Here is a 26,668-nt window from a genome sequence, read left to right as displayed (position 1 = left end):
CCGTCTGTGCCCATGATTCATGGTGTGGCTTTTTCACTGTCATTCATTTTAATTTTGTTTTTACTTAAAATACAGTGATGTAAGAGATTGACACTGTGGAATCAACAATACAGTCTTCATGCAAATGTATGCATCATTTTTTATTTTTTTTTTAGATTAATGCTCATTTAAATTGTTGATCGTCACTGTGTGGGGTCATAGGTTTACACCCCTTAAATGCAGATGCGTCTTCAGACTGTAGGGGGCAGAATAACGCGAAAGTTTGCGTCCAGTCTGTCAACTCCAAAAAAGAAGAAGAAGAAGAAGAACACATTTACGTCAGGATTATTTATTACGATCCGTTTGTCAGTCAAGTTATTAGGTTGTCAGTTAGTTATAAGATGATACTCATACAAATATTCAGCTGACAGTTACCACACACCACGACTTATTGAAAAGTAAACCATAGCAAACCAGCGCTTGTCCGCACCGGCCGACTATTGACAAAAGATGGTAAAATAAAAATAAATGTTACGCAACAATGACGTCAGTAATCCATAATATGGGCCTAAACTAAGATAATACAATGGTTTTCATCATTTTTATATCTCTATTAACAAAGAAAATACTTCATTTGTAGCGTACTCGTTTCAATGCTTTCGGCGCCATCTTTGTTATGTGAAAACACGCAATGCATTCTGGGTAGCCCTTGATCCCAAGGGTGGTCTCGGAAAATCTCAATATTGAGGGCGATACAGCCCTTAAACTTGGCCCTCAACTTAATTTTTCTGAGAATCAGGACAGCACTTGCACTAGAGGGAGCGCACATTTTTGAGATTGAGGAATATAAATTCAGCCTAAACTGACGTAGAATCCTTTCATTGAAGTGGTTAAAATCATCGCTGGCGGCCATGTTTGTGTCTGACAAATGTAAAATGTGTTATTTTTTCAAACTAAAGTCAGCGAGTTTGACTGAATTTAAAGAATGGATATGTTTCCTGGTAAAAATAACGCTTTTAAGTCTTTCATGGCGCAGACAGTAGGGGGCGCTCACGGGTTCAGGCAACAGGTCAGACGAGGAACAGCGGTGAAATAAGACGCCGGCGGCGGCGGCGGCGGCGTCGCTTCGAGGCTCGTGTTTTCAGACTCTCGCGCACGTCTCTCGGCACGCGCTCTCGCTCTCGAAGCGGTTGCCGTTTCCTCCGCAGCCTCCGAACCAGAACTGAGCGCAGGAGCCGGCCGCGGCGTCGTAGTACCACCGCACCACGTAGACCCGACACGGACCCGGGTCCAGGACCGGACTGCACCGCTCGGCCGCAGGGACTGGATTAAAGAAGACGCACAAGCGACGGTTAGGTCAGATTTATAGACGGGAGAGAGAGAGAGAAGGTCAAAGGTCAAACCTTCACCTGAGGCGTAGGGGTCAGAGGTCGGACGAGCCGGTCCAGCTGCTGCTGCTGCTGCTCCGCCATCCACCACAGGTGGCGCCGGAGTCCTCTTCTCCTCCGTCACTGGTCTGAAAGACTCCGGGTCGAAGGGCGGGATTATGTGCGAGTCTGTGGAGGTTCTGGTGTCAGGAAACACGCGAGAACCAGGAGGAGCAGGCTGAAACACAGATTAACACAGATTAGGACTTTAAATCTACTCATCTGTGACCTAATCTGATCTAATCTTCATGTAATATGATCTAAACTCCTTCAATCTTAATCTTATTTAATCTACCATAATCTCTCCATGACCTCTACTAATCTTAATCCAAATATAACGTTATCTAAAGTCATCTAATCTTAATCTTATCCAATATCTTGGAATCAAATGTTAATGTAAATCATTTCTTCTAATCTGAACGTAATCTAATGTCTTCAAAAATAATTTAATTTATTCTAATCTAATCTCTACTAATCTTAATATAACATTAAATAATCTTAATCCAATCCAATTTCTTCCCATGTAATCTTAATCTAATCTTAATCTAATTAGTTTCTTCTATTATTTTCTAATCTTAATCTTAATCTAATACTTTGTTTGCTGTATTTCTGCCTTTAAGAAAACAAAAGCATCAAAATGATCACAGATTAAATCAATGACATTATTAGAATATTTTGAGTTAATCTGGGATTATTTTATTCTTTTTAATCTGGTGTGTCCTCTCTCTCCTCACCAGCAGGTGAACTCTGCTGACGTCTCCGCTGAAAGTGGGCGTGTCCGTGTCCGTCCTGTACGGAGGCTCCCTGACGTTCCCGGAGACTTCCTGGAATCCTGGAGCGGATCTGGAGCTCGGAACGGAGCTGAACATCGATCTGTCTCCGTCCTCACAGATGTGACTCAGCAGCTTCTTCTCCAGGGCTGAGGGTAACAGGAACAACACACTCATCCAACCGCATCCGACCGCATCCAACCACATATACGACCACACCTGACAGCATCCAACCACATCCGACCACATCTGACCACATCCAACCACATACGACCACACCTGACGACATCCAACCACATCCAACCACATCTGACTACATCCAACCACATACGACCACACCTGACGACATCCAACCACAACCAACCACATCTGGCGACATCCAACCACAACCAACTACATCCAACAACAACCAACCACATCCAACCACATCTGACGACATCCAACCACAACCAACCACATCTGACGACATCCAACCACAACCAACCACAACCAACTACATCCAACCACATCTGACGACATCCAACCACAACCAACTACATCCAACCACATCTGACGACATCCAACCACAACCAACTACATCCAACCACATCTGACGACATCCAATCACAACCAACTACATCCAACCACATCCAACCACATCTGACGACATCAAACCACATCCAACCACACCTGACACCATCCAACCACAACCAACTACATCTGACGACATCCAACCACATCTGACGACATCCAACCACAACCAACTACATCCAACCACGTCTGACGACATCAAACCACATACGACCACATCTGATGACATCCAACCACAACCAACATCTAACCACATCCAACCACAACCAACTACATCCAACCAAATCCAACCTCATCCAACCACATCAGCCTCATCCAACTTCATCAAACCTCATCCAAATACATCCAACCTCATCCAAATACATCCAACCTCATCCAACCTTATCTAATCATATCAACTTCATCCAACCACATCCTACCTGATCTGACCAGTTTGTAAACCACTCACTCTCCCACACCAAAGTCCATAGAGTAAACCAGTGAGTTCACAGGAGTTGTTGATCCACTGCTGCCTCCATCACTAACTTACAATGACTGATTTTAGTGAATTCGGCTTTTGAAATATTTAATTTAGACTTAACTCAGTGACACAAAGTGACCACACGAGGCAGCAGAGGACCAGCAGCTCCTGTGTCCCTGTGAGCCAAAATCACTGGTTTTCTCTATGGACTTTGGTGTGGGAGAGTGAGTGGTTTACAAACTTCAGTTTCCTGTTGTTAAAGTCTCCCAAACGGCGTCAGAAGGTGATGATAACAGAAGAAGAAGAAGAAGAAGAAGAAGAAGAAGAAGAAGAAGAAGAAGAGTGATATGATGATGACAGTTCTCGTCACCTGGCAGAGTTTTGAAGTCATCGATCAGGTAAACGTGTTGACCGTCGGGGTCAGAGGCCATGAGGTTCAGCTCCTTCTTGAACTCCTCGTACAGCGGGTCGATCTTGTTCAACACGCCGATGACAAACATCTCCACGCCGCTTCCCTGAGCTTCTGTCACCGCCTTCTCCAGGCGGACGGCGTCCCTCCGGTCCGCCTGACCGTCCGTGATGACGACGGCCACCTTCCTCACGCCTGGCCGCGCGGCGCGGAACACCTGGCTGGCCCTCTGGATGGCGCTGCCGGTGAACGTGCCCTCGCCCATGTAGCTCATGGAGCGCACGGCGGACTTGATCTCGTCCCGCGAGGCCTCCTGCTCCAGGCTGACCACCACCGCGTTGATGTGGCTGTAGAGGACCACGCCCACCCGCGTGGTGTCCCTGCCGACCGAGGCGCGGTCGATCAGGGCGTTCACGAAGTCCTTGATCACGTCGAAGTTGTCGGGGCCGACGCTCTCCGAGCTGTCGATCACGAAAACCAGCTCCAGCGGCGTTTGGCGGCAGCTCACTGCGCAACCTGGTACAGATTCACACAGACTCTGAAACCACTGGAAAATGAAATCAATTCAAGAGTTTTACACCAGAAAAAATGTTCAACTTAAAGCTGCAGTACGTTACTTTTGTCAACTTTTGTCAACTTCACTATTTTATACATCCACCAACTTACTGCCAGCCAAATAATGAGCTATATTTTATACATCCACCAAGAGACTGACTGCCAAATAATGAGCTATATTTTATACATCCACCAAGAGACTGACTGCCAAATAATGAACTATTCTATACGTCCACCAACTTACTGCCAGCCAAATAATGAGCTATATTTTATACATCCACCAAGAGACCGACTGCCAAATAATGAACTATTCTATACGTCCACCAACTTACTGCCAGCCAAATAATGAGCTATATTTTATACATCCACCAAGAGACCGACTGCCAAATAATGAACTATTCTATACGTCCACCAACTTACTGCCAGCCAAATAATGAGCTATTCTATACGTCCACCAACTTACTGCCAGCCAAATAATGAACTATATCTTATATATCCACCAAGAGACTGACTGCCAAATAATGAACTATTCTATACAACCACCAACTTAATGCCAGCCAAATAATGAGCTATATTTTATATATCCACCAAGAGACTGACTGCCAAATAATGAACTATTCTATACGTCCACCAACTTACTGCCAGCCAAATAATGAGCTATATCTTATACATCCAACAAGAGACTGACTGCCAAATAATGAACTATTCTATACGTCCACCAACTTACTGCCAGCCAAATAATGAGCTATATTTTATACATCCACCAAGAGACTGATTGCCAAATAATGAGCTATTCTAAACGTCCACCAACTTACTGCCAGCCAAATAATGAGCTTTATTTTATATATCCACCAAGAGACTGACTGCCAAATAATGAACTATTCTATACGTCCACCAACTTACTGCCAGCCAAATAATGAGCTATTCTATACGTCCACCAACTTACTGCCAGCCAAATAATGAGCTATATTTTATACATCCACCAAGAGACTGACTGCCAAATAATGAGCTATTCTATACGTCCACCAACTTACTGCCAGCCAAATAATGAGCTATATTTTATACATCCACCAAGAGATTGACTGCCAAATAATGAACTATTCTATACGTCCACCAACTTACTGCCAGCCAAATGATGAGCTATATTTTATACATCCACCAAGAGACTGACTGCCAAATAATGAACTATTCTATACATCCACCAACTTAATGCCAGCCAAATAATGAGATATATCCTGCAGCCAAATAATGCGCTATATCTTATATATCCACCAAGAGACTGACTGCCAAATAATGAACTATTCTATATGTCCACCAACTTACTGCCAGCCAAATGATGAGCTATATTTTATACATCCACCAAGAGACTGACTGCCAAATAATGAACTATTCTATACATCCACCAACTTAATGCCAGCCAAATAATGAGATATATCCTGCAGCCAAATAATGAGCTATATCTTATATATCCACCAAGAGACTTGTAGCGGCATGGATGTGTTTTTGCTTGTCACTAGAGATGGTGTGTGTGGCTGGTGGTGTGTCTGTGTGTGGGCGGAGTTTGTGTGGGTGTGTGTGTGTCTGTGTGTGGGCGGAGTTTGTGTGGGTGTGTGTGTGTCTGTGTGTGGGCGGAGTTTGTGTGGGTGTGTGTGTGTCGGTGTCACTGGGGCTGATTCCTGATGGAGGTCAGCTGAGCCTGAGTGGGAAATGTTTGCCTGGTGTAGAGAGAGGAGAAGCAGGGTGCTTGTACTTCTGTTGACCGCTAACAGCTAATATATACCATCCTATAGCCCTTTTTTTTACGGCAAATATATCCGCACAAAATGTATGTGCAAGTTACGTGTCAGCAATAGGATAAAATAAACATCTTCAATCTGCGGTTGAGGCTCCTTTTTGGATTAAGCGTGTCGGACAGAGCCCAGTATTCCCCTCTCAAGTTACAAAAGTCAACAGAAACTACCTACAGATCTGCTTCGCTGGACTGATGCACGTGAAGCAAAGGACCCACTCGGCCACTTTCAACGGTGACGTGAGTAAATGTGAATCAAGTGACGGAGCAAGTCACGGTATGTTGAACTCGGGCACATTCACACTGCGAAGTTTATGCCTTGCCCGGACGCGGTTGATGCTGGTTTTCGACTGCATGTTGCAATGGTTCTCAACCTTTTTTAATTCGTGACCCCAAATTTAACATGCACGGCTGTCCGCGACACCACCCCCCCCCCACCCCGGGCAGAGTTTGTGTGTCTGTGTGTGGGCGGAGTTTGTGCATCTGTGTGTGGGCGGAGTTTGTGTGTCTGTGTGTGGGCGGAGTTTGTGTGTCTGTGTGTGGGCGGAGTTTGTGTGTCTGTGTGTGGGCGGAGTTTGTGTGTCTGTGTGTGGGTGGAGAGCGAAATAGTGAACTCTTCTATACATCCACCAACAGACTGACTGCCAAATAGTAAACTCTTCTATACATCCACCAACAGACTGACTGCCAAATAGTGAACTCTTCTATACATCCACCAACAGACTGACTGCCAAATAGTGAACTCTTCTATACATCGGCCAACAGACTGACTGCCAAATAGTGAACTCTTCTATACATCCACCAACAGACTGACTGCCAAATAGTGAACTCTTCTATACATCCGCCAACAGACTGACTGCCAAATAGTGAACTCTTCTATACATCCACCAACAGACTGACTGCCAAATAGTGAACTCTTCTATACATCCACCAAAAGACTGACTGCCAAATAGTGAACTCTTCTATACATCGGCCAACAGACTGACTGCCAAATAGTGAACTCTTCTATACATCCACCAACAGACTGACTGCCAAATAGTGAACTCTTCCATACATCGGCCAACAGACTGACTGCCAAATAGTAAACTCTTCTATACATCCACCAACAGACTGACTGCCAAATAGTGAACTCTTCTATACATCGGCCAACAGACTGACTGCCAAATAGTGAACTCTTCTATACATCCACCAACAGACTGACTGCCAAATAGTGAACTCTTCTATACATCCACCAACAGACTGACTGCCAAATAGTGAACTCTTCTATACATCGGCCAACAGACTGACTGCCAAATAAAAAGCTAATCTATATATCCACCAAGAGACTGACTGCCAAATAGTGAGCTTAGAAAAATCCTTTCTCTGGTCAAAGTGCTGAAGAAGGTTTCTTTATCGCAGTAGAATTCGCTTCTGAAACTTTCCCCCGGACGCTTCGTTGTGCTTTCGGTCAAACTCTAACCCGTTTGCCGTCGTCTCGCTTTACTAGCTCAGTGGTGCTGTTGCCTCTGACGTAAAACTAATCACTTCCTGTGTGCAGCGTGAGAACGCCGCCGGGCACCAGGGAGCTGAGAGAACGTACTTGACGCCGTGTGAACTCATTTGACGATAGTTTGAAAGTTTGTATTTAAAAGTGACGTACTACAGCTTTAAGTGTTTCAGTGAGGACTTACTGCAGATGGATCTCACTATTTTAATGACTTCATCTCTCTGTGGAAACAAAAAAAACATTGTTTTTAGAGCAGGTTCATTTTTCACATCATGATTTTAGCCACTGAAAAAAACGTCGACAGAATTAAAATGGACATTTTATCTCGTAAATAATGTTAACTTTCTACAAACACGAATCCAAACAATTGCATAAAATTGGCAGAATGAGAGAATTGTGATGTAAAGATATTGTATTTAGCCGTTCTTGATCAGAGTTCTGGACTTACTGTGAGTCCTGGGTCTCCCTTATGTCCCAGTCGACCCTGGGATAGAGACAAACAGAACCGGTTAGAAATTCGGCCGTTCATCGGTCTCATTAAACGTCTTTTAAAAGATTACGTTAAGCTTTAATTACCAGTAACAAGCTAGCATCAGGCTGCCAAATAGTGAACTCTTCTATACATCCACCAACAGACTGAGTGCCAAATATTGAGCTATATTTTATACATCCACCAACAGACTGAGTGCCAAATAATGAGCTATATTTTATACATCCACCAACAGACTTGAGTGCCAAATAATGAGATCTTATGTACATCCACCAACAGAATGCCTGCCAAATAGTGAACTCTTCTATACATCCACCAACAGACTGCCTGCCAAATAGTGAACTCTTCTATACATCCACCAACAGACTGCCTGCCAAATAGTGAACTCTTCTATACATCCGCCAACAGACTAACTGCCAAATAACGAGCTGCTCTATAAATCCACCAACAGACTGACTGCCAAATAGAGAGCTCTTATATACATCCACCAACAGACTAACTGCCAAATAGTGAACTCTTCTATACATCCACCAACAGACTAACTGCCAAATAGTGAGCTATTCTTTACATCCACCAACAGACTGCCTGCCAAATAGTGAACTCTTCTATACATCTGCCAACAGACTAACTGCCAAATAGTGAGCTATTCTTTACATCCACCAACAGACTGCCTGCCAAATAGTGAACTCTTCAATACATCCGCCAACAGACTAACTGCCAAATAGTGAGCTATTCTTTACATCCACAAACAGACTGACTGCAAAATTGTAAGCTAGTCTATACATTTTGAATATTCCTGTTATATAAGAACAGACAGTCTGAAGAACCTCCTGAACTGATGGAGGACCAGGACCAGGATCCTGACCGAGGTAAATCCAGTACCGTAGCTCCGTTGGTTCCTGGTTCTCCAGATTCTCCTCGGTCTCCCTTTATGCCTTTCTCACCTCTGAACCCTCGATCGCCCTGAAACACGACAGAAACAACGTGACAGAAAGAAAAGAAACGATGTTATTTTCTAACATCAGGGGTTCCCAAAGTCTGGGTCTGGACCCAAACATGGGTCACACAAGAGAGTCTTCAAAGTGATATGGCTGACGTCACCTTGTCCCCCTGCAGACCCTGTCCTGGAGGACCTCGAGGACCGGGAATCCCCGGAAATCCAGCCTCCCCCTAAAAACACGGAGAAGAATTCCCATGAAGGAGAACTTTCTTTAAAGAACGAAGACAAAGATGTGAATCGTGAGCAGAACCTTTGATCCTTGAACTCCTTCTCCAGTTAAACCTGGAGGACCCACTGGTCCCATCTGTCCAACTGAACCCTGCAGGACAAAGCACAGCAGTGTACAGGATCATCTCTGGATCTGAGAGACTTTTGTTTTTCTCACGTTTTTACCTTGACGCCGATCAGACCGACTCCTGGAGGTCCTGCAGGTCCAGCAGGTCCAGGCAAACCCCGATCTCCCTGAGCAGGAAAGAAGCCGAAAAACATTCATGGATATTGGGTCACTTTCTCAAAAATGATAGACAGAGAGAGAAAAGAGAAAAGAACTCATAGAATCCGTCACCTTTGGTCCAGGTAAACCAGCGCCGTCTGATCCAGTCTCTCCCAGCAGACCTGGAGGTCCTGGACGACCCTGAGGAACAGAAGAAGAAGAAGAAGAAGAAGAAGAAGAAGAAGTGACGCTATGTTTGATGGAGGTAAGAAACTGTAACGTGATAAAAGATTGATTTTGTTTGAAACTCACAGGGAGACCAGGAAAACCTTCACCTTTGACCCCAGGTGAGCCAACAGAACCAGGTGACCCTCTGTCGCCCTGAACAACAACAAAAACATCTTATTTACACCTTTGACTTCTTAATAACTTCATGTTTCTAACGACTCACTCAGTCAAACTAAACCTTTGAAACCTGAAACTCACTTTAGGTCCAGAAAAACCTCGTCCTGGTTCTCCCACAGCTCCAGCTGGACCTAGAGGACCTGGTTCTCCCTGGAACCCCCCCCCCCCCCCACACACACACACACACACACACACACACACACAGTAGCTCAGTGGACTGACGTCTCTACAGTTTGACAGTTAAAGCAGCAGTACGTGAGCTGTGAGCTCACCTTGGCTCCTGGTAATCCTCGACCTGAAGGTCCAGATGTTCCTGGAGGACCTGGAGTTCCTGCTTCTCCCTGAAGAGGAAAGTTTGACGTTTGTGTGAGAGATTTTTGACACTCACACACACACATACACACACACTCACACACACACACGCACACACACACACAGACCTTTGGCCCCGTTGGCCCCACAGGACCAACAGCACCTTGAAGTCCTCGGGCCCCTCTGTCTCCTCTGTCTCCCTGAAAAATGGAAAATCAAATTTGTATATATATATATATGTATATGTATATGTGTATGTGTATGTGTATGTGTATGTGTATTTATATATATATATATATACTGTATGTTTAGTTTGACTTTGACAACCTTTGTCTTCAGTGTACCTTGTTTCCAGGGGAACCTTTACCTAGAGCACCATCAGGTCCCCGGAGTCCTGGTAACCCGAGGTCGCCCTGTCATCAGAGGAGTGAGCGAGTGTCAACATGTCAACATGACAACATGACACGAGAACATGACAACATGACAACACGAGAACATGACACGAGAACATGACAACATGATAACGTGACAACATGACAACATGACAACATGAGAACATGACACGAGAACATGACAACATGATAACGTGACAACATGACAACATGACAACATGAGAACATGACACGAGAACATGACAACATGACAACATGACAACATGACACGAGAACATGACAACATGACAACATGACAACATGACATGAGAACATGACACGAGAACATGATAACATGAGAACATGACAACATGACAACATGAGAACGTGATAACATGACAACATGACATGACATGAGAACATGAGAACATGACGGCATGACGACATGACAACGTGACATGAGAACATGACATGAGAACATGAGAACATGACGGCATGACGACATGACAACATGACATGAGAACATGACATGAGAACATGAGAACATGAGAACATGACGGCATGACGACATGACACCATGATAACGTGACAACAATGTGACAACAATGTGACAACATGACAACATGAGAACATGACATGAGAACATGAAAACACGACAACATGAGAACATGACGACATGACAACACAACACGAGAACATGACAACATGAGAACATGAGAACATGACAACATAACAACATGAGAACATGAGAACATGAGAACATGAAAACATGATAACGTGACAACATGACAACATGAGAACATGATAACGTGACAACATGATAATGTGACAACATGAGAACATGACAACATGAGAACATGACAACATGAGAACATGACGACATGACGAAATGACAACATGAGAACATGAGAACATGACAACATGACAACATGAGAACATGAGGTGACCTTCTGCCCTGCAGATCCGTCTTCTCCTGGTTGACCTGGAAAACCTGGCAACCCCTCAGCTCCTGGATCGCCCTGAGACACACAGAGACACACAGAGACACACAGAGACACACATAGACACACATAGACACACAGAGACACACAACAACACAATAACATGTGTAAACATTGAGTTTTTGTTGGTGTAACACTGACATTGACTCAGTTCACTGACTTTAGGTCCTGGTTGTCCTACTCCTCTCTCTCCTGGAGCTCCAGCCTCACCTGGAAGACCCTGATTCCCCTGAACACAACATCCCCCATCATCATCATCTTCATCATCATCATCATCATCATCATCATCATCATCATCATCTTCTGATAGTTTACCTTTGGTCCATTGATTCCGATCCCAGGAGCTCCTCTTGGTCCTGAAGGTCCCACTGGACCTTGATCGCCCTTTAAAACGGAAGATGAAGGTGAAACTCAAACACTATAAAGATCTAAAGCTTTATTGTTGTTTATTCTTGTTTATTCTTGTTTACCTTTTCTCCATGAAGACCTGGACCAGGAGCACCAAGTGGACCTGGAACTCCAGGCGGTCCAAAGCTGCCCTGAGGAAACAGTGTCCTCGTTTCATAAAGGTATGAAGAACAAAATGAAGTCATCACTTTTACTCCTCAACATCATGCTGAACATAAGCTGCAGTTACCTCCTGTGTCCACTGGGTGGTGCTATTCCTTCAGACTGTGTCTCTGATAAAACGTGTGTTTGAGGCGGATTGAACACTTTACTTTTTGAGTTACTTTAAAGTTCCTCTAAAATGTAGGTCAATCTGACTCCTCACCAGTGGGTGGTGCTACAACTAATTGTAAATAATGTTATTTATTTAGTTTTTGGTATTTCTACAACAAAGTGTTTAACATTAGCACGTTTACTCACCTTATCACCTTTGACCCCAACACCAGAGAGCCCACGACTGCCCCTCGGACCGTCGTGTCCTCGGTCGCCCTAAAACAAAAGACAGTGAACACTAGGGGGCAGTAGAGAGACTTTCATCCAAACATTTGAACGTATAAAGTGTGTACGCTACAGTTAGTGTATGTGCTGCGTTCCATTTGAAATCGGAACTCGGAATTTACCAACTCAGAAAACCCCAGAGTTAGGAATCCAACATCGCTACTTTTACCGTTAACGGCACTTTTGTCGTAAACACGTGGCACTGTTCAGTTTTTAATCGTAAACATGTAAAATATAGTGCTGGACGTCACGTTCACATGACTCCCCGATTGTAAAAAACGAGTCTCTAAAGTAAACTTTAAAAACAGAGGCACACATACGCGGTACACAGCTGCGCTGCTTGTTTGTTAGCGCTGCTCTTTTGGTTTAATAAACAGACCGCTCCAGTTCCACTGTAGGCTAACGCTAAAGGAGCTAACAGAGCTAACCCTAACCCGGTCAGTGTCTCGCACGACCAGCCACATCTCCAAAGATCGTGAACTCGTCCTTTAAGCACAGCAGACTGACCTTTGGTCCAGGGAGTCCCTCTCCAGGTGGTCCAGGGTTCCCCAGAGCTCCAGCAGGTCCTGGAGGACCCTGAAACAAAGAGGAAAAACCCTTCATTGAGTTTTTTTTTTTTTTTTGACTCTTTTGAATCCTTAAATCAGTCACTCAGACTTTAAAGATAAAGTAGGATCACAATGTGTAATAAAGAGACACTCACTGATAGTCCTGGTTCTCCTCTGCCCACAGGTCCTAAAGGTCCTGGTCTTCCCTGAAGACCCTTTTCACCCTGGAAGCATCACAGCGTCAGTAAGTGATCATATTTATTCTTAAAGGTCCAGCGTGTAAGAATTAGTGACATCTAGTGGAGAAAATGATCACATGACCACATATTGTGGCCTTCACATACTTTATACATCCACCAACAGTGGATGCCAAATAGTGAACTCTTCTATACATCCGCCAACAGACTTACTGCCAAATAGTGAGCTCTTCTATACATCCGCCAACAGACTAACTGCCAAATAGTGAGCTCTTCTATACATCCGCCAACAGACTGCCTGCCAAAGAGTGAACTCTTCTATACATCCGCCAACAGACTGCCTGCCAAATAGTGAACTCTTCTATACATCCACCAACAGACTGCCTGCCAAATAGTGAACTCTTCTATACATCCACCAACAGACTGCCTGCCAGATAGTGAACTCTTCTATACATCCGCCAACAGACTAACTGCCAAATAGTGAACTCTTCTATACATCCGCCAACAGACTGCCTGCCAAATAGTGAACTCTTCTATACATCCACCAACAGACTGCCTGCCAAATAGTGAACTCTTCTATACATCCGCCAACAGACTGCCTGCCAAATAGTGAACTCTTCTATACATCTGCCAACAGACTGCCTGCCAAATAGTGAACTCTTCTATACATCTGCCAACAGACTAACTGCCAAATAGTGAGCTCTTCTTTACATCCACCAACAGACTGACTGCCAAATAACGAGCTGCTCTATAAATCCACCAACAGACTTACTGCCAAATAGTGAACTCTTCTATACATCCGCCAACAGACTAACTGTCAAATAGTGAACTCTTCTATACATCCACCAACAGACTGACTGCCAAATAGTGAACTCTTCTATACATCCGCCAACAGACTGCCTGCCAAATAGTGAACTCTTCTATACATCCGCCAACAGACTAACTGCCAAATAGTGAACTCTTCTATACATCCGCCAACAGACTAACTGCCAAATAGTGAACTCTTCTATACATCCACCAACAGACTGACTGCCAAATAACGAGCTGCTCTATAAATCCACCAACAGACTGCCTGCCAAATAGTGAACTCTTCTATACATCCACCAACAGACTGCCTGCCAAATAGTGAACTCTTCTATACATCCGCCAACAGACTGCCTGCCAAATAGTGAACTCTTCTATACATCCGCCAACAGACTAACTGCCAAATAGTGAGCTATTCTTTACATCCACCAACAGACTGACTGCCAAATAGTGAGCTAGTCTATACATTTTGAAAACATACTCGACAGCGTTTACTGGAGTTTGTTGGCCTCCGCTACACTAGGTTTGCGACATTTCAGGTTAGGTTAGCAATAGATTGAGCTATGACGTCACAAACCATTATTACCTTTATTATTAAGACAGCCATTCGTAACAACATCACATTAACAGTTAAAATAGTTAAAAGCGTCACCTTGGATCCTGGGAATCCAATCCCAAATTCTCCCGGCGGTCCAGGAACTCCACTGTGTCCTTTGTCGCCCTGTTTGGTTGTAAATATGAACAAAACACACGAGTTAACAAAGAAATAAATCACTTTTCCTTTTTCCCAATGAACACAATAAACTGTTTTTTTGGTCGCGGGAGATTTGGTTTGGGCCCAGAAACATATTTTGGACAAATTGAACTGGTCCTTTAGTTCAGATTTTAGTTTTAAATAACATCAAAATGATTTCCAGCGTTACAGATATGGCTGTCGATTAAGACCGAGCGAGTGATTTGGCTCACTCTGTATCGGGGGTTAAAGGTCAACATTTACGTCACATTGTGTGTTAAAAGATTATTATGGGATACCGATGGTGAGCTGTGATCGCGAGACTGTTTCCCTCGTACAGCTTTCAAACTAAATGTCAGAACAAAAGTCTGCAGGGACATCTGGTGGACAAAGACGTTATTACGTGACGGTGCCAAATGTCCCCAAGAGACAGAGGAGGACGCTTTGTCCCCAGATTTATGTTCTTTTTCCTGACAGTGAAACAAATCACAGCACATTTGTCCACCATGAAAGACGTCTTTGTTGACGAGGACGAGGACGACCGTGGTGACGCATTTTAAAGATCCTTTTTTTCTTCTCTTTCTTTTGTCTGTAAAAACAGATGAAGAGCGGAAAAAAAAAAACATAAAAAAAAAATCTTCCTCACGATCTTAAATGAGTTTATAAAAGCAAATCTGAACCGATCGTGACTTGAAAATCGTGATAATATCGTATTGCGACTTAAATATCGTGATATTATCATATCGTGACTTAAATATCATGATAATGATATCGCATTCTGACTTGAATATCGTGATAATATCGTATCTTGACTTAAATATTGTAAATATTGTGATAAAATAGTATTGTGACTTAAGTATCATGATGATATCGCATTGTGACTTAAATATTGTGATGATATCGCATCAAGATTTAAATGTTGTGATAATATCGTATTGTGACTTAAATATCGTGATAATATCGTATTGTGACATAAATAACGTGATATTATCGTATCGTGACTTAAATATCATGATGATTTTGCATTCTGACTTAAATATCGTGATAAAATCGTATCGTGACTTAAATATCATGATAATATCGCATCATGACTTAGATTTTGTGATGATATCGCATCATGACTTAAACATTGTGATATCGCATCAAGATTTAAATGTTGTGATATCGTATTGTGACTTAAATATCTTGATAATATCGTATTGTGACATAAATATTGTGATATTATCGTATCGTGACTTAAATATCATGATGATATCGCATTCTGACTTAAATATCGTGATAAAATCGTATCTTGACTTAAATATCATGATAATATCGCATTGTGACTTAAATATCATGATAATATCGCATCATGATTTAAATATTGTGATATCGCATCGTGATTTAAATATCGTGATAATATCGTATTGTGACATAAATATCGTGATATTATCATATCTTGACTTAAATATCATGATGATAATATCGCATTGTGACGTAAATATCGTGATATCATATCATGACTTAAATATCGTGATGATAATATCATATCATGATATCGCATTGTGACTTAAATATTGTGATGATATCGCATCATGACTTAAATATCGTCATAATATCGTATCATGACTTATTAATAATGAATAACTTCCAAAAGATGTTTTTTATTTAAAACTTCACTTTGTTATTTATCTAATTTTTAATTTTTAAAGGTTCAGTAAATGTGTTGTGGGGACCCGTGACCCGTGACCCGTGACCCTTCTGTGGGTCCCGGCCCAGACTTTGAGAACCAGTGACGCGTAGAAACACGTGGTGGGAGGAGCTTATTACAGCAACTCAACCAACAACGAGTGATTATTTAAATGTGTCTTTGGTTCTTTTGAGGAAACTCACTTTAGGTCCTGGAAATCCGTCAGGACCAGCGTCCCCTGGTGGTCCAAGTGAACCCTGCACAAACAAAGCAGACAAACAGCTGTAACACTGATGACGATCAACAACAACACAAGTTTATTTGTGAGAAAAGATTAAAATCATGATTTTATGATTGAAGGTTTTACCAAAACTAATTTGAACCATTTTAAACGAACCGCGTTTGAATTTTAATTAAAGTCGTGAAACTGAGCGACGAACATGAACCAAGACGAGGTTTTGATGTTGACAGTAAAACTCAGTCTCTGCTCTGATCACATCACACACTCTGTTCTGCACAAGAACAACATCCTGTCAGTCTGGATCACACATCATCACAACGTTCACATTCCATGAGTGCAGAACGTGGCTCATCACACACACACGTTCTCACCACGTTCTCACAGGTTCACGTTCACATGGACCAGGTTCTCTGATGTTCTCACAGGTTCTCACAGGTTCTCACAGGTTCTCTGATGTTCTCACCACGTTCTCACAGGTTCACGTTCACATGGACCAGGTTCTATGATGTTCTCACAGGTTCTCTGATGTTCTCACAGGTTCTCTGATGTTCTCACCACGTTCTCACGGGTTCACGTTCACATGGACCAGGTTCTCTGACGTTCTCACAGGTTCTCTGATGTTCTCACAGGTTCTCTGACGTTCTCACAGGTTCTCTGATGTTCTCACAGGTTCTCAGACGTTCTCACAGGTTCTCTGATGCTCTCACAGGTCCTCTGACGTTCTCACAGGTTCACGTTCACATGGACCAGGTTATTTGATGTTCTCACATGTTCTCACAGGTTCTCTGACGTTCATGTAGACCAGGTTCTCTGATGTTCATGTGGACCAGGTTCTCTGACATTCTCACAGGTTCTCTCATGTTCTCTCATGTTCAGGTGGACCAAGCTCTCTGACGTTCTCACAGGTTATCTGACGTTCATGTGGACCAGGTTCTCTGACGTTCATGTGTACCAAGGTTCTCTGACGTTCTCACAGGTTCTCTCATGTTCATGTGGACCAAGCTCTCTGACGTTCTCACAGGTTCTCTGACGTTCATGTGGACCGGGTTCTCTAACGTTCATGTGGACCAGGTTCTCTGACATTCATGTGGACCAGGTTCTCTGACGTTCTCACAGGTTCTCTCATGTTCAGGTGGACCAAGCTCTCTGATGTTCTCACAGGTTCTCTGACGTTCATGTGGACCAGGTTCTCTAACGTTCATGTGGACCAGGTTCTCCGACGTTCGTGTGGACCAGGTTCTCTGAAGTTCTCATGTTCTCTGACATGCATGTTCTTACAGGTTCTCACAGGTTCTCTGACGTTCATGTGGACCAGGATCTCTGACGTTCTCATGTTCTCTGACATGCATGTTCTCACAGGTTCTCACAGGTTCTCTGACTCACTCACCCACTTTCCCTACATGCTGTCCTTCCTTAATTCCTCACTTCCTCATTTACTCACTCGTTCATTTTTCTTACTTCCTCGCTAACTCACTAAGTGGACGATTAAGGATTAAGTGAGTAAATTAGAAAGTAAGTATTCATGAATTCATAAAAAAATCATGTATTCATTCAAAGATTTGATAAAACACTGATTCTTTAACGCTTGTAGGTTTGTTTCCATGTCTTTTTGACGGTAGTATTTGATTTTCAAAACCTTAATGTGTGCATTTCAAACAGAAGTGACCACTTTACCTTTTCCCCTCTTGAACCTCGTGAGCCTGGCGCTCCCTCAAATCCCTGCAGGATGAAAACGTTAATTCAACACGAGGCAAAAGGCTTTTGAATTCATGTTTGAAGTAAATGTTTGTGTTACAGCGTCTCCTTTGTCTCCTGGAGTTCCACAGTCTCCTCTGTCGCCCTGAAAGACAACAAGCAGATTATCTTCTGTGAGGAAACGTCAGAATATAAACGCTAACCTACAGGAAACAAACACACACTCACCTTGTTGCCTTTGTAACCTGGACGACCCTGAAGAAGAGGAAGTTAAAAGTTCACATTTTATGCTCTAATTCTGTCATTAAACAAAAAGACGGGAGGAAAAAAAATCAAATTTTTACCTCTGGACCATCAATTCCAGGTCGACCACTTAATCCAGGCTCTCCCTGGATTAAAGAAACACATTTACAGTGAAAAGACGTTTGTTAACCACTCACTCTCCCACACCAAAGCCCATAGAGAAAACCAGAGATTCTAGCTCACAGGGACACAGGAGCTGCTGGTCCTCTGCTGCCTCGTGTGGTCACTTTGTGTCACTGAGGTCAATCTGAATGAATGATTTTTAAAGCCGCTTTGGTGTGGGAGAGTGAGTGGTTTGATTAGAGACAGTCTCTTCGTCTTAGTCTCGAAATCATGTGTCTTATAATGGCTCTAATTACAGGACGATACATAGTGACATTTATAACTACACATTAAAAAACACGTGTTTGTGTTGTGTTGTGTTGTGTTGTGTTGTGTTGTGTTTGTGTTTGTGTTTGTGTTGTGTTGGTGTTGTGTTTGTGTTTGTGTTGTGCTGTGCTGTTTTTGTGTTGTGTTTGTGTTGTGTTGTGTTGTGTTGTGTTTGTGTTGTGTTGTGTTGTGTTGTGTTGTGCTGTGCTGTGTTGTTTTTGTGTTGTGGTTGTATTGTGTTTGTGTTTGTGTTTGTCTTTGTGTTTGTATTGTGCTGTGTTTGTGCTGTGTTGTTTTTGTGTTGTGGTTGTATTGTGTTTGTGTTTGTAATGTGTTGTGTTTGTGTTGTGTTTGTATTGTGTTGTGCTGTGTTGGTGTTGTGTTTGTGTTTGTGTTTGTGTTTGTGTTTGTGTTGTGTTTGTTTTGTGTTTGTGTTGTGTTGTGTTGTGTTGTGTTGTGTTGTGTTGTGTTGTGTTGTGTTGTGTTGTGACTCACTCTTGCTCCTTTCAGACCCGGCGGTCCTCTGAACCTGTGTTGTGTTGTGTTGTTTTGTGTTGTGTTGTGTTGTGTTGTGTTGTGTTGTGTTGTGTTGTGTTGTGTTGTGACTCACTCTTGCTCCTTTCAGACCCGGCAGTCCTCTGAACCTGTGTTGTGTTGTGTTGTGTTGTGTTGTGTTGTGTTGTGTTGTGTTGTGTTGTGTTGTGTTGTGTTGTGTTGTGACTCACTCTTGCTCCTTTCAGACCCGACGGTCCTCTGAACCCCGTGTCTCCTTTTCTACCCTGGAATTAGCAACAGTTAAAAGGACAACGATGGTTTGGAGGTTTTGTGATAAAGAAATCACATGACCAATGATGATGATGATGATGAAGTATTGTTAAAGAACCCTCACTGGTACTCCAGGCTGGCCTGTCTCTCCTCTCTCACACACACACGGTTGAGTTTGTGGACACTAGAAAAAGAAAAATGCAAAGTCAGAAAAACCATTTACAGCAATTAATCAGTCTCTGTCATAATTAGGGCTTTTTAAACCAGGACACAAAAGGGTGATGGGGTAGTTGGTAGACTGAGCTATCTGACACCCCTATTTTGGGGGTTTTGATGTGTCGTTATACACAATTATTATTACATACACAGTGATAGACAAAAAAAAAAAACAACTTTAATTTTTTATTTTATTTTTAATTGGGTTTACTGTCTAACAACGCCACCTGCTGGATTACCAGTTAACCTACATCTATGCCAAAAAGTGGAATATTAGTGAAAATGATGAATACTAGTAATACATGATGAGTTTCAATGGTGCCATTTTTTGTCCCTAAGGTCACGAATGTAACTATTTCGATTTACGCAGCGTATTTTCGACATGTCTTAAGAACAGAAATTTGATCAAATATCACAAAAAGACACACATTTCATGCTAAACACATTCACGCTGACAAAATTATATCAAAACAAAAACCTGTAAAAAGACACTAGATTTGGGAGCATTTAAAAAAAAAAACTATCCCTTTAAGATAAATGCTTACAAAGGTTTTATAAAAGTCTGTTTGTCTGTTTTAGTTTAATTATTGATTATTTTGCCTGAATAGGCCTTTACTGAGTAAACAGTGCCACCTGCTGGATTACCAGGTAACTTACTTCCATGCCAAAAAGTGGACGATGAGTCTAAATGATGATGAATAGTCGAAAAATATAGGATGAAATAAAAAGTTATTTTTAATGAGTTTCAATGGTGACATTTTTTGTCCCTAAGGTGACGAATGTAACTATTTTATTTACTCAGTGTTTTATTGTGTTGTGATTTTTCAAATGTTTCATATTTCTTTCATGAGTGTTTGATCATTTTTAGTCTTTCACATACAAATATGTTTTCTTGTTCCTTTTCTTTTCATTTATGTGAAAATAATAGTTTGTTACTCACCCCCTCGAGTGCAACAGCAGTCTGGAAAAGACAAAAACACACACACACACACACACAAAAAAAAAAAACCCACAACAAAAGTCAGTTTACAAGTCATTCACTGACAGGAAAGATTCATTCCTTCATGAGTTTTTTTTTTTTTTTTTTTTTTTAAATGTGCACAACACACAACGTGACACATTTGTGGTATTTCAGTCGCTCTGAGGTCAAACTGCAGACATTTGACATTTTGTGTGGATGTGGAAAATGCAAAGAAGTCCGGAAAGTGGTGAAGTCACAGCGAGGACAGAGGACGTCATTGAACACAGACACAGAACGCAGTGTTATGGTCATTATTGATGACATTATTCATAAGCATTTTCTGCTTATAAAACAACACAAATTAATCCTTCTTTTTTTTTTTAAGTCTAAAGTGCATTTGCAACATGGTATGTTCATTATTTACACTCATTTAAAACTAAACCAAACCTCATAGAGTAAACCAGTGATTTTAACATCACAGCACACAGGAGTTCACAGGAGTTGTTGATCCACTGCTGCCTCCATCACTAACTTACAATGACTGATTTTAGTGAATTCGGCTTTTAAAATATTTAATTTAGACTTAACTCAGTGACACAAAGTGACCACACGAGGCAGCAGAGGACCAGCAGCTCCTGTGTCCCTGTGAGCTAAAATCACTGGTTTTCTCTATGGGAATAGAGAAAACCAGTGAAAATTTTGGAATTTTAAGTAGATTTTGAAACTTTAAGTAGAATTTTTGAATTTTAAGTAGATTTTGAAACTTTAAGTAGAATTTTGGAATTTTAAGTACAATTTGAAACTTTAAGTAGAATTTTGAATTTTAAGTAGAATTTTAAGTAGATTTTGAAACAAAGTAGCAATTTGGAATTCTGATTAGAATTTTAGAATGTCACGTAGATTTTTTGAATTTTAAGTAGAATTTGGAAATTTAAGTAGATTTTGATACTAAGTAGAATTTTTAGAATGTTAAGTAGATTTAGAAACTTTAAGTAGTATTTTAAGTGTTTTTAACTTAAATCTACAGTCTGTAATAACTCTGGACTTTGGTGTGGGAGAGTGAGTGGTTTACAAACGTCAGTTTCCTGTCGTTAAAGTCTGTCTAACAGTTAAAGATAGAGACGTGAACATTCATTTAGTTTTTTTCCAGTTTTGCTGACTTTGTGTTCGACACTCGCTCAAAACAGAATACGACTTAAAGCATTAAAGGGATAGTTTGGAATTTTGGACATAAGACCTATTTTCCAACTCAGCCGGTGTAGAAAGAAATTTAATTCAGTTCTTCTTGTTGCTGAGTTCACTGGTGCTATGGCTAGCGCAATGCCATGCTAACTTGTACCATTGACTTGCGCTAGCCATAGCGCCAGCGAACTCGGCAACAAGAAGAACTGAACGAAATTTCTTGAAAAACGTCTGCAGACGTCTCCATCGCACCGGCCGAGTTGAAAAAATGGGTCTTATGTCCGAAATTCCGAACTATCCCTGTAATGGCACAAAATCACACGTGTCCTCTAGGTGGCAGTAGGCTACAACTTAGCGATTTAGGTTGTTAAGTCGATTTGTTGTTGTCACTCACCATCTCTTTGAGCAGCTTCTCCTCCAGCTGACTGTCGAGCAGACTCTGGACAAACTGCTGAGTGGGCGTGCTGGCGATGGCTCGCAGCTTGGCGTTGTTCTGACTCTGCTGCGCGATCTCCGACAAACCCACGGCGAAGAACCTGACGCCGTGGTCTTTGCCCTCCGCCGCCGCCGCGACCACGTCGGGGCTGCGCGGGTGATCCACGCCGTCCGTCATCAGCACCACCACCCTGACGCTGTCGGCCGGCGTCTCGCTCACCAGCAGCCGCGAGGCGTTGGCGACGGCGTAGCTGGTGTAGGTGCCGTGGCCGATGTAGGTCATGGTGCTGACGCGGCCGTGGAACGAGTCCAGGTCCGTCCAGGCGGAGAAGCGCTGCTCGACGGACACGGTGCTGCTGTACTGGAGCGCGGCCATTCGCACCGTCGGCGTCCAGCCGGCCACGTGCAGCGTGGCCAGCCTGGTGCTGAAGCCCAACACGAAGGCCTTCTGCTTCTCAAACAGGAAGATCTTGGCGTTCTCAGAGCTGTCGAGGATGAAGGCCACCTCCAGAGAACACGGCTGAGCTGCAGGAGGACGGACATTTAAAATCAGATCCGGTAAATAAAGACAGTCACGTTCTTTTGAAGGCAACAGCTCAGGAACGTTTGAAGGCAACGTCTCAAGAACGTTTGAAGGCAACATCTCGAGAACGTTTGAAGGCAACGTCTCGAGAAAGTTTGAAGGCAAGGTCTCGAGAACGTTTGAAGGCAAGGTCTCGAGAACGTTTGAAGGCAACGTCTCAAGAACGTTTGAAGGCAACGTCTCGAGAAAGTTTGCAAACACTTTCCACCCTGAGATACTTCAACTCCTGACCAGGAGAGGGCACTCCACCCTTTTTCCGCCTTAGGACCGTGGTCTTGGATTTGGAGGGTTGGTGATTCCCATCCCAGCTGCTTCACACCCGGCTACAAACTACTCCAGCGAGAGTTAGAGATCACGGGCTGATGAAGCAAACAGGATCACACCATCCGCAAAAAGCAGAGACCCAACCCGGACTCCACCAAACCAGACTCCACCAAACCAGACTCCACCGAACCGGACTCCACCGAACCAGACTCCACCAAACCGGACTCCACCAAACTGGACTCCACCGAACCAGACTCCACCAAACCGGACTCCACCAAACTGGACTCCACCGAACCAGACTCCACCTAAACGGACTCCACCAAACCAGACTCCACCAAACCACTCTACCAAACTGGACTCCACCAAACCAGACTCCACCAAACTGGACTCCACCGAACCTGACTCCACCGAACCAGACTCCACCTAAACGGACTCCACCAAACCAGCCTCCACCAAACCAGACTCTACCAAACTGGACTCCACCAAACTGGACTCCACCGAACCGGAATCCACCAAACCAGGCTCCATCAAACCAGACTCCACCAAACCAGACTCCATCAAACCGGACTCCATCAAACCAGACTCCACCAAACCAGACTCCATCAAACCAGACTCCACCAAACCAGACTCCATCAAACCAGACTCCACCAAACCAGACTCCATCAAACCGGACTCCACCAAACCAGACTCCATCAAACCGGACTCCATCAAACTAGCCTCCATCAAACCAGACTCCATCGAACCAGACTCCACCAAACTGGACTCCACCAAACTGGACTCCACCAAACCAGACTCCACTAAACCGGACTCCACCGAATCAGACTCCACCGAATCAGACTCCACCGAATCAGACTCCACCGAATCAGACTCCACCGAACCGGACTCCATCGAACCAGACTCCACCAAACTGGACTCCACCGAACCAGACTCCACCTAAACGGACTCCACCAAACCAGACTCCACCAAACCACTCTACCAAACTGGACTCCACCAAACCAGACTCCACCAAACTGGACTCCACCGAACCTGACTCCACCGAACCAGACTCCACCTAAACGGACTCCACCAAACCAGCCTCCACCAAACCAGACTCCACCAAACTGGACTCCACCAAACTGGACTCCACCGAACCGGAATCCACCAAACCAGGCTCCATCAAACCAGACTCCACCAAACCAGACTCCATCAAACCGGACTCCATCAAACCAGACTCCACCAAACCAGACTCCATCAAACCAGACTCCACCAAACCAGACTCCATCAAACCAGACTCCACCAAACCAGACTCCATCAAACCGGACTCCACCAAACCAGACTCCATCAAACCGGACTCCATCAAACTAGCCTCCATCAAACCAGACTCCATCGAACCAGACTCCACCAAACTGGACTCCACCAAACTGGACTCCACCAAACCAGACTCCACTAAACAGGACTCCACCGAATCAGACTCCACCGAATCAGACTCCACCGAATCAGACTCCACCGAATCAGACTCCACCGAACCGGACTCCATCGAACCAGACTCCACCAAACCGGACTCCATTGAACCAGACTGCACCGAATCAGACTCCATCGAATCAGACTCCATCGAACCAGACCACCAAACCAGACTCCACCAAACCAGACTCCATCAAACCAAACTCCATCAAACCAGACTCCACCAAACCGGACTCCACCAAACCGGACCCCACCAAACCAAACCCCACCAAACCAGACTCCACCAAACCAGACTCCATCAAAGTAAAATTCACTTCTGAAACTTCTCATGGACTCACTTTAAGAGTAGGATCCAGGTTTGTCAAATACTAACCCTCCAAAACCAGAACCAGGTCCAGGACCAGGACCTGGTTCTCTCATATAAACGAAGATTTACCTTCTTCTCCTCCTCCATCATCTTTTCCATCTTCATGCAGCCTGTAGTTGACGTTGTGTCCTTGTGTCGATCTTCTCTGTCCTGAGGCCTCGTGAACCAGAACCAGAACCAGAACCAGAACCAGCAGAGGGCAAAACCTCAGGTTCTTACGCAGCAACATGTCCAGTCCTGACAGAGACAGAAGCTGCTGTGAAGGTTATTAAAGAAAAATATGTTCTTATTTCACAGGTTTTAACCAAAACATGTGACATTAATGTAAAGTTACGGTCAAAAATAAAACAGTATTTCTACAGAAAAACATGCCTTAAATCACAGTATTTTAACATAATCTACTAAAAAACAAACACCTAATGTGAAAGTACAGTTTATATAAAATATACATCTGTAAATATGGGTCACGTCATTACTTTAGTGAGCAGTTATTCACTGTAAAAATGTTACAGCGCATAAATACTGACCTGCAGTTTAACCAGTTCGCTGAATTCTGTTGTTCATTCATATAAAGTGACGATAAAGTTATTTTGAACCTGGAATATTGAACACAAATATGACACAGGCAAAAAAGATCAGATCTGTTCTCTGTTTTAAAGTCAATTTGTGTTGATTTTTTGCCAAGACAAAAGTCACTTTTTTACACTTATTTTCAAATTAAATCCACTTTTCTTCTCCCTTTACGATCATTTCCGTTTGCTAAAGTACATTCTTGACGTCACGGTGTTGTTTCCGAGCTGTTTTTACACACGTTAGAGTTGTTGTTTTTCAGCTGCAACATGAACGTTGATGAAACTACACATGAATGATGATGAATTATCATTATTATTATTATTATTGTTATCAAAAAATGATATTAGATAACTATAGTATATCGTTATGTCGCTATAATGAATGAAAAAGACGTTTCTTCTTTACCTAAAGTCTCCTCATTCAGCTGCAGCCGGAGTCTGTGCTTCAGTCAGATGTGGAGTTTTCAGAGTGTGTGTGTGTGTGTGTGTGTGTGTGTGTGTGTGTGTGTGTGTGTGTGTGTGTGTGTGTGTGTTCTTGTACTTGCAGCATACTGAGGACCAGTGAGGGTTTTTAACCAACAAAGTGAGGTCATTTTTACGGAGTGAGGACATTTTGGCCGGTCCTCACTTTGTTTTCATTGTAATCACTTCCTTAGGTTGCTATAACATGCTATACTCAATTTGTCAAAAGAATAACGACGTCATAATATGTTTGACGTTTTTGTCAAATGTTGGACCAAAAATTTTGGGTCAAATTTTTTTTTCTAATTTTGGACGACATAGTATAGTATGACGTTTTTTTCAAATTTTGGACAAAAAATTTTGGGTGAATTTTTTTTTTCTTATTTTGGACGACATAGTATAGTATGACATTTTTGTCAAATTTTGGACCAAAAATTTTGGGTGAAATTTTTTTTTCACA

General features: G+C 43.0%; 1 protein-coding gene across 4 annotated transcripts; it reads right to left on the bottom strand.

Moving 5' to 3' along the window:
• Positions 1–325: 325 nt before the first annotated feature.
• col28a1b (collagen, type XXVIII, alpha 1b) lies at positions 326–26,193 on the bottom strand. Of its 4 annotated transcripts, none has more exons than XM_083910689.1 (35): positions 26,153–26,193; positions 25,244–25,411; positions 22,480–23,045; positions 20,883–20,903; positions 19,851–19,910; positions 19,687–19,740; positions 18,634–18,678; positions 18,518–18,544; positions 18,390–18,434; positions 18,269–18,313; positions 16,557–16,610; positions 14,604–14,672; positions 13,106–13,174; positions 12,910–12,978; positions 12,325–12,393; positions 11,928–11,996; positions 11,773–11,841; positions 11,618–11,686; positions 11,404–11,475; positions 10,430–10,498; positions 10,214–10,285; positions 10,046–10,114; positions 9,855–9,923; positions 9,681–9,749; positions 9,501–9,569; positions 9,329–9,397; positions 9,186–9,254; positions 9,037–9,105; positions 8,818–8,898; positions 7,894–7,929; positions 7,630–7,666; positions 3,577–4,131; positions 2,141–2,325; positions 1,383–1,584; positions 326–1,302 (listed from the first exon to the last, which is right to left on the bottom strand). In XM_083910689.1, exons 2-35 carry the CDS (start codon positions 25,401–25,403, stop codon positions 1,121–1,123), a joined length of 3,534 nt encoding a protein of 1,177 aa, XP_083766815.1. In that variant the 5' UTR covers positions 25,404–25,411; positions 26,153–26,193; the 3' UTR covers positions 326–1,120. The 4 variants fall into 4 exon arrangements, with proteins under 4 accessions (XP_083766815.1, XP_083766816.1, XP_083766814.1 ...); XM_083910690.1 differs by lacking the exon at positions 26,153–26,193 and adding an exon at positions 25,702–25,769; XM_083910688.1 differs by lacking the exon at positions 26,153–26,193 and adding an exon at positions 25,702–25,762 and having other exon boundaries at positions 25,244–25,430.
• Between the last annotated feature and the right edge of the window lie 475 nt (positions 26,194–26,668).

Source organism: Microchirus variegatus (genome assembly GCF_963457635.1).
Source record: "Microchirus variegatus genome assembly, chromosome: 2".
In the NCBI taxonomy this organism is placed as follows: Eukaryota; Metazoa; Chordata; class Actinopteri; order Pleuronectiformes; family Soleidae; genus Microchirus; species Microchirus variegatus.
This window is presented reverse-complemented; position numbering and strand designations above follow the sequence as displayed.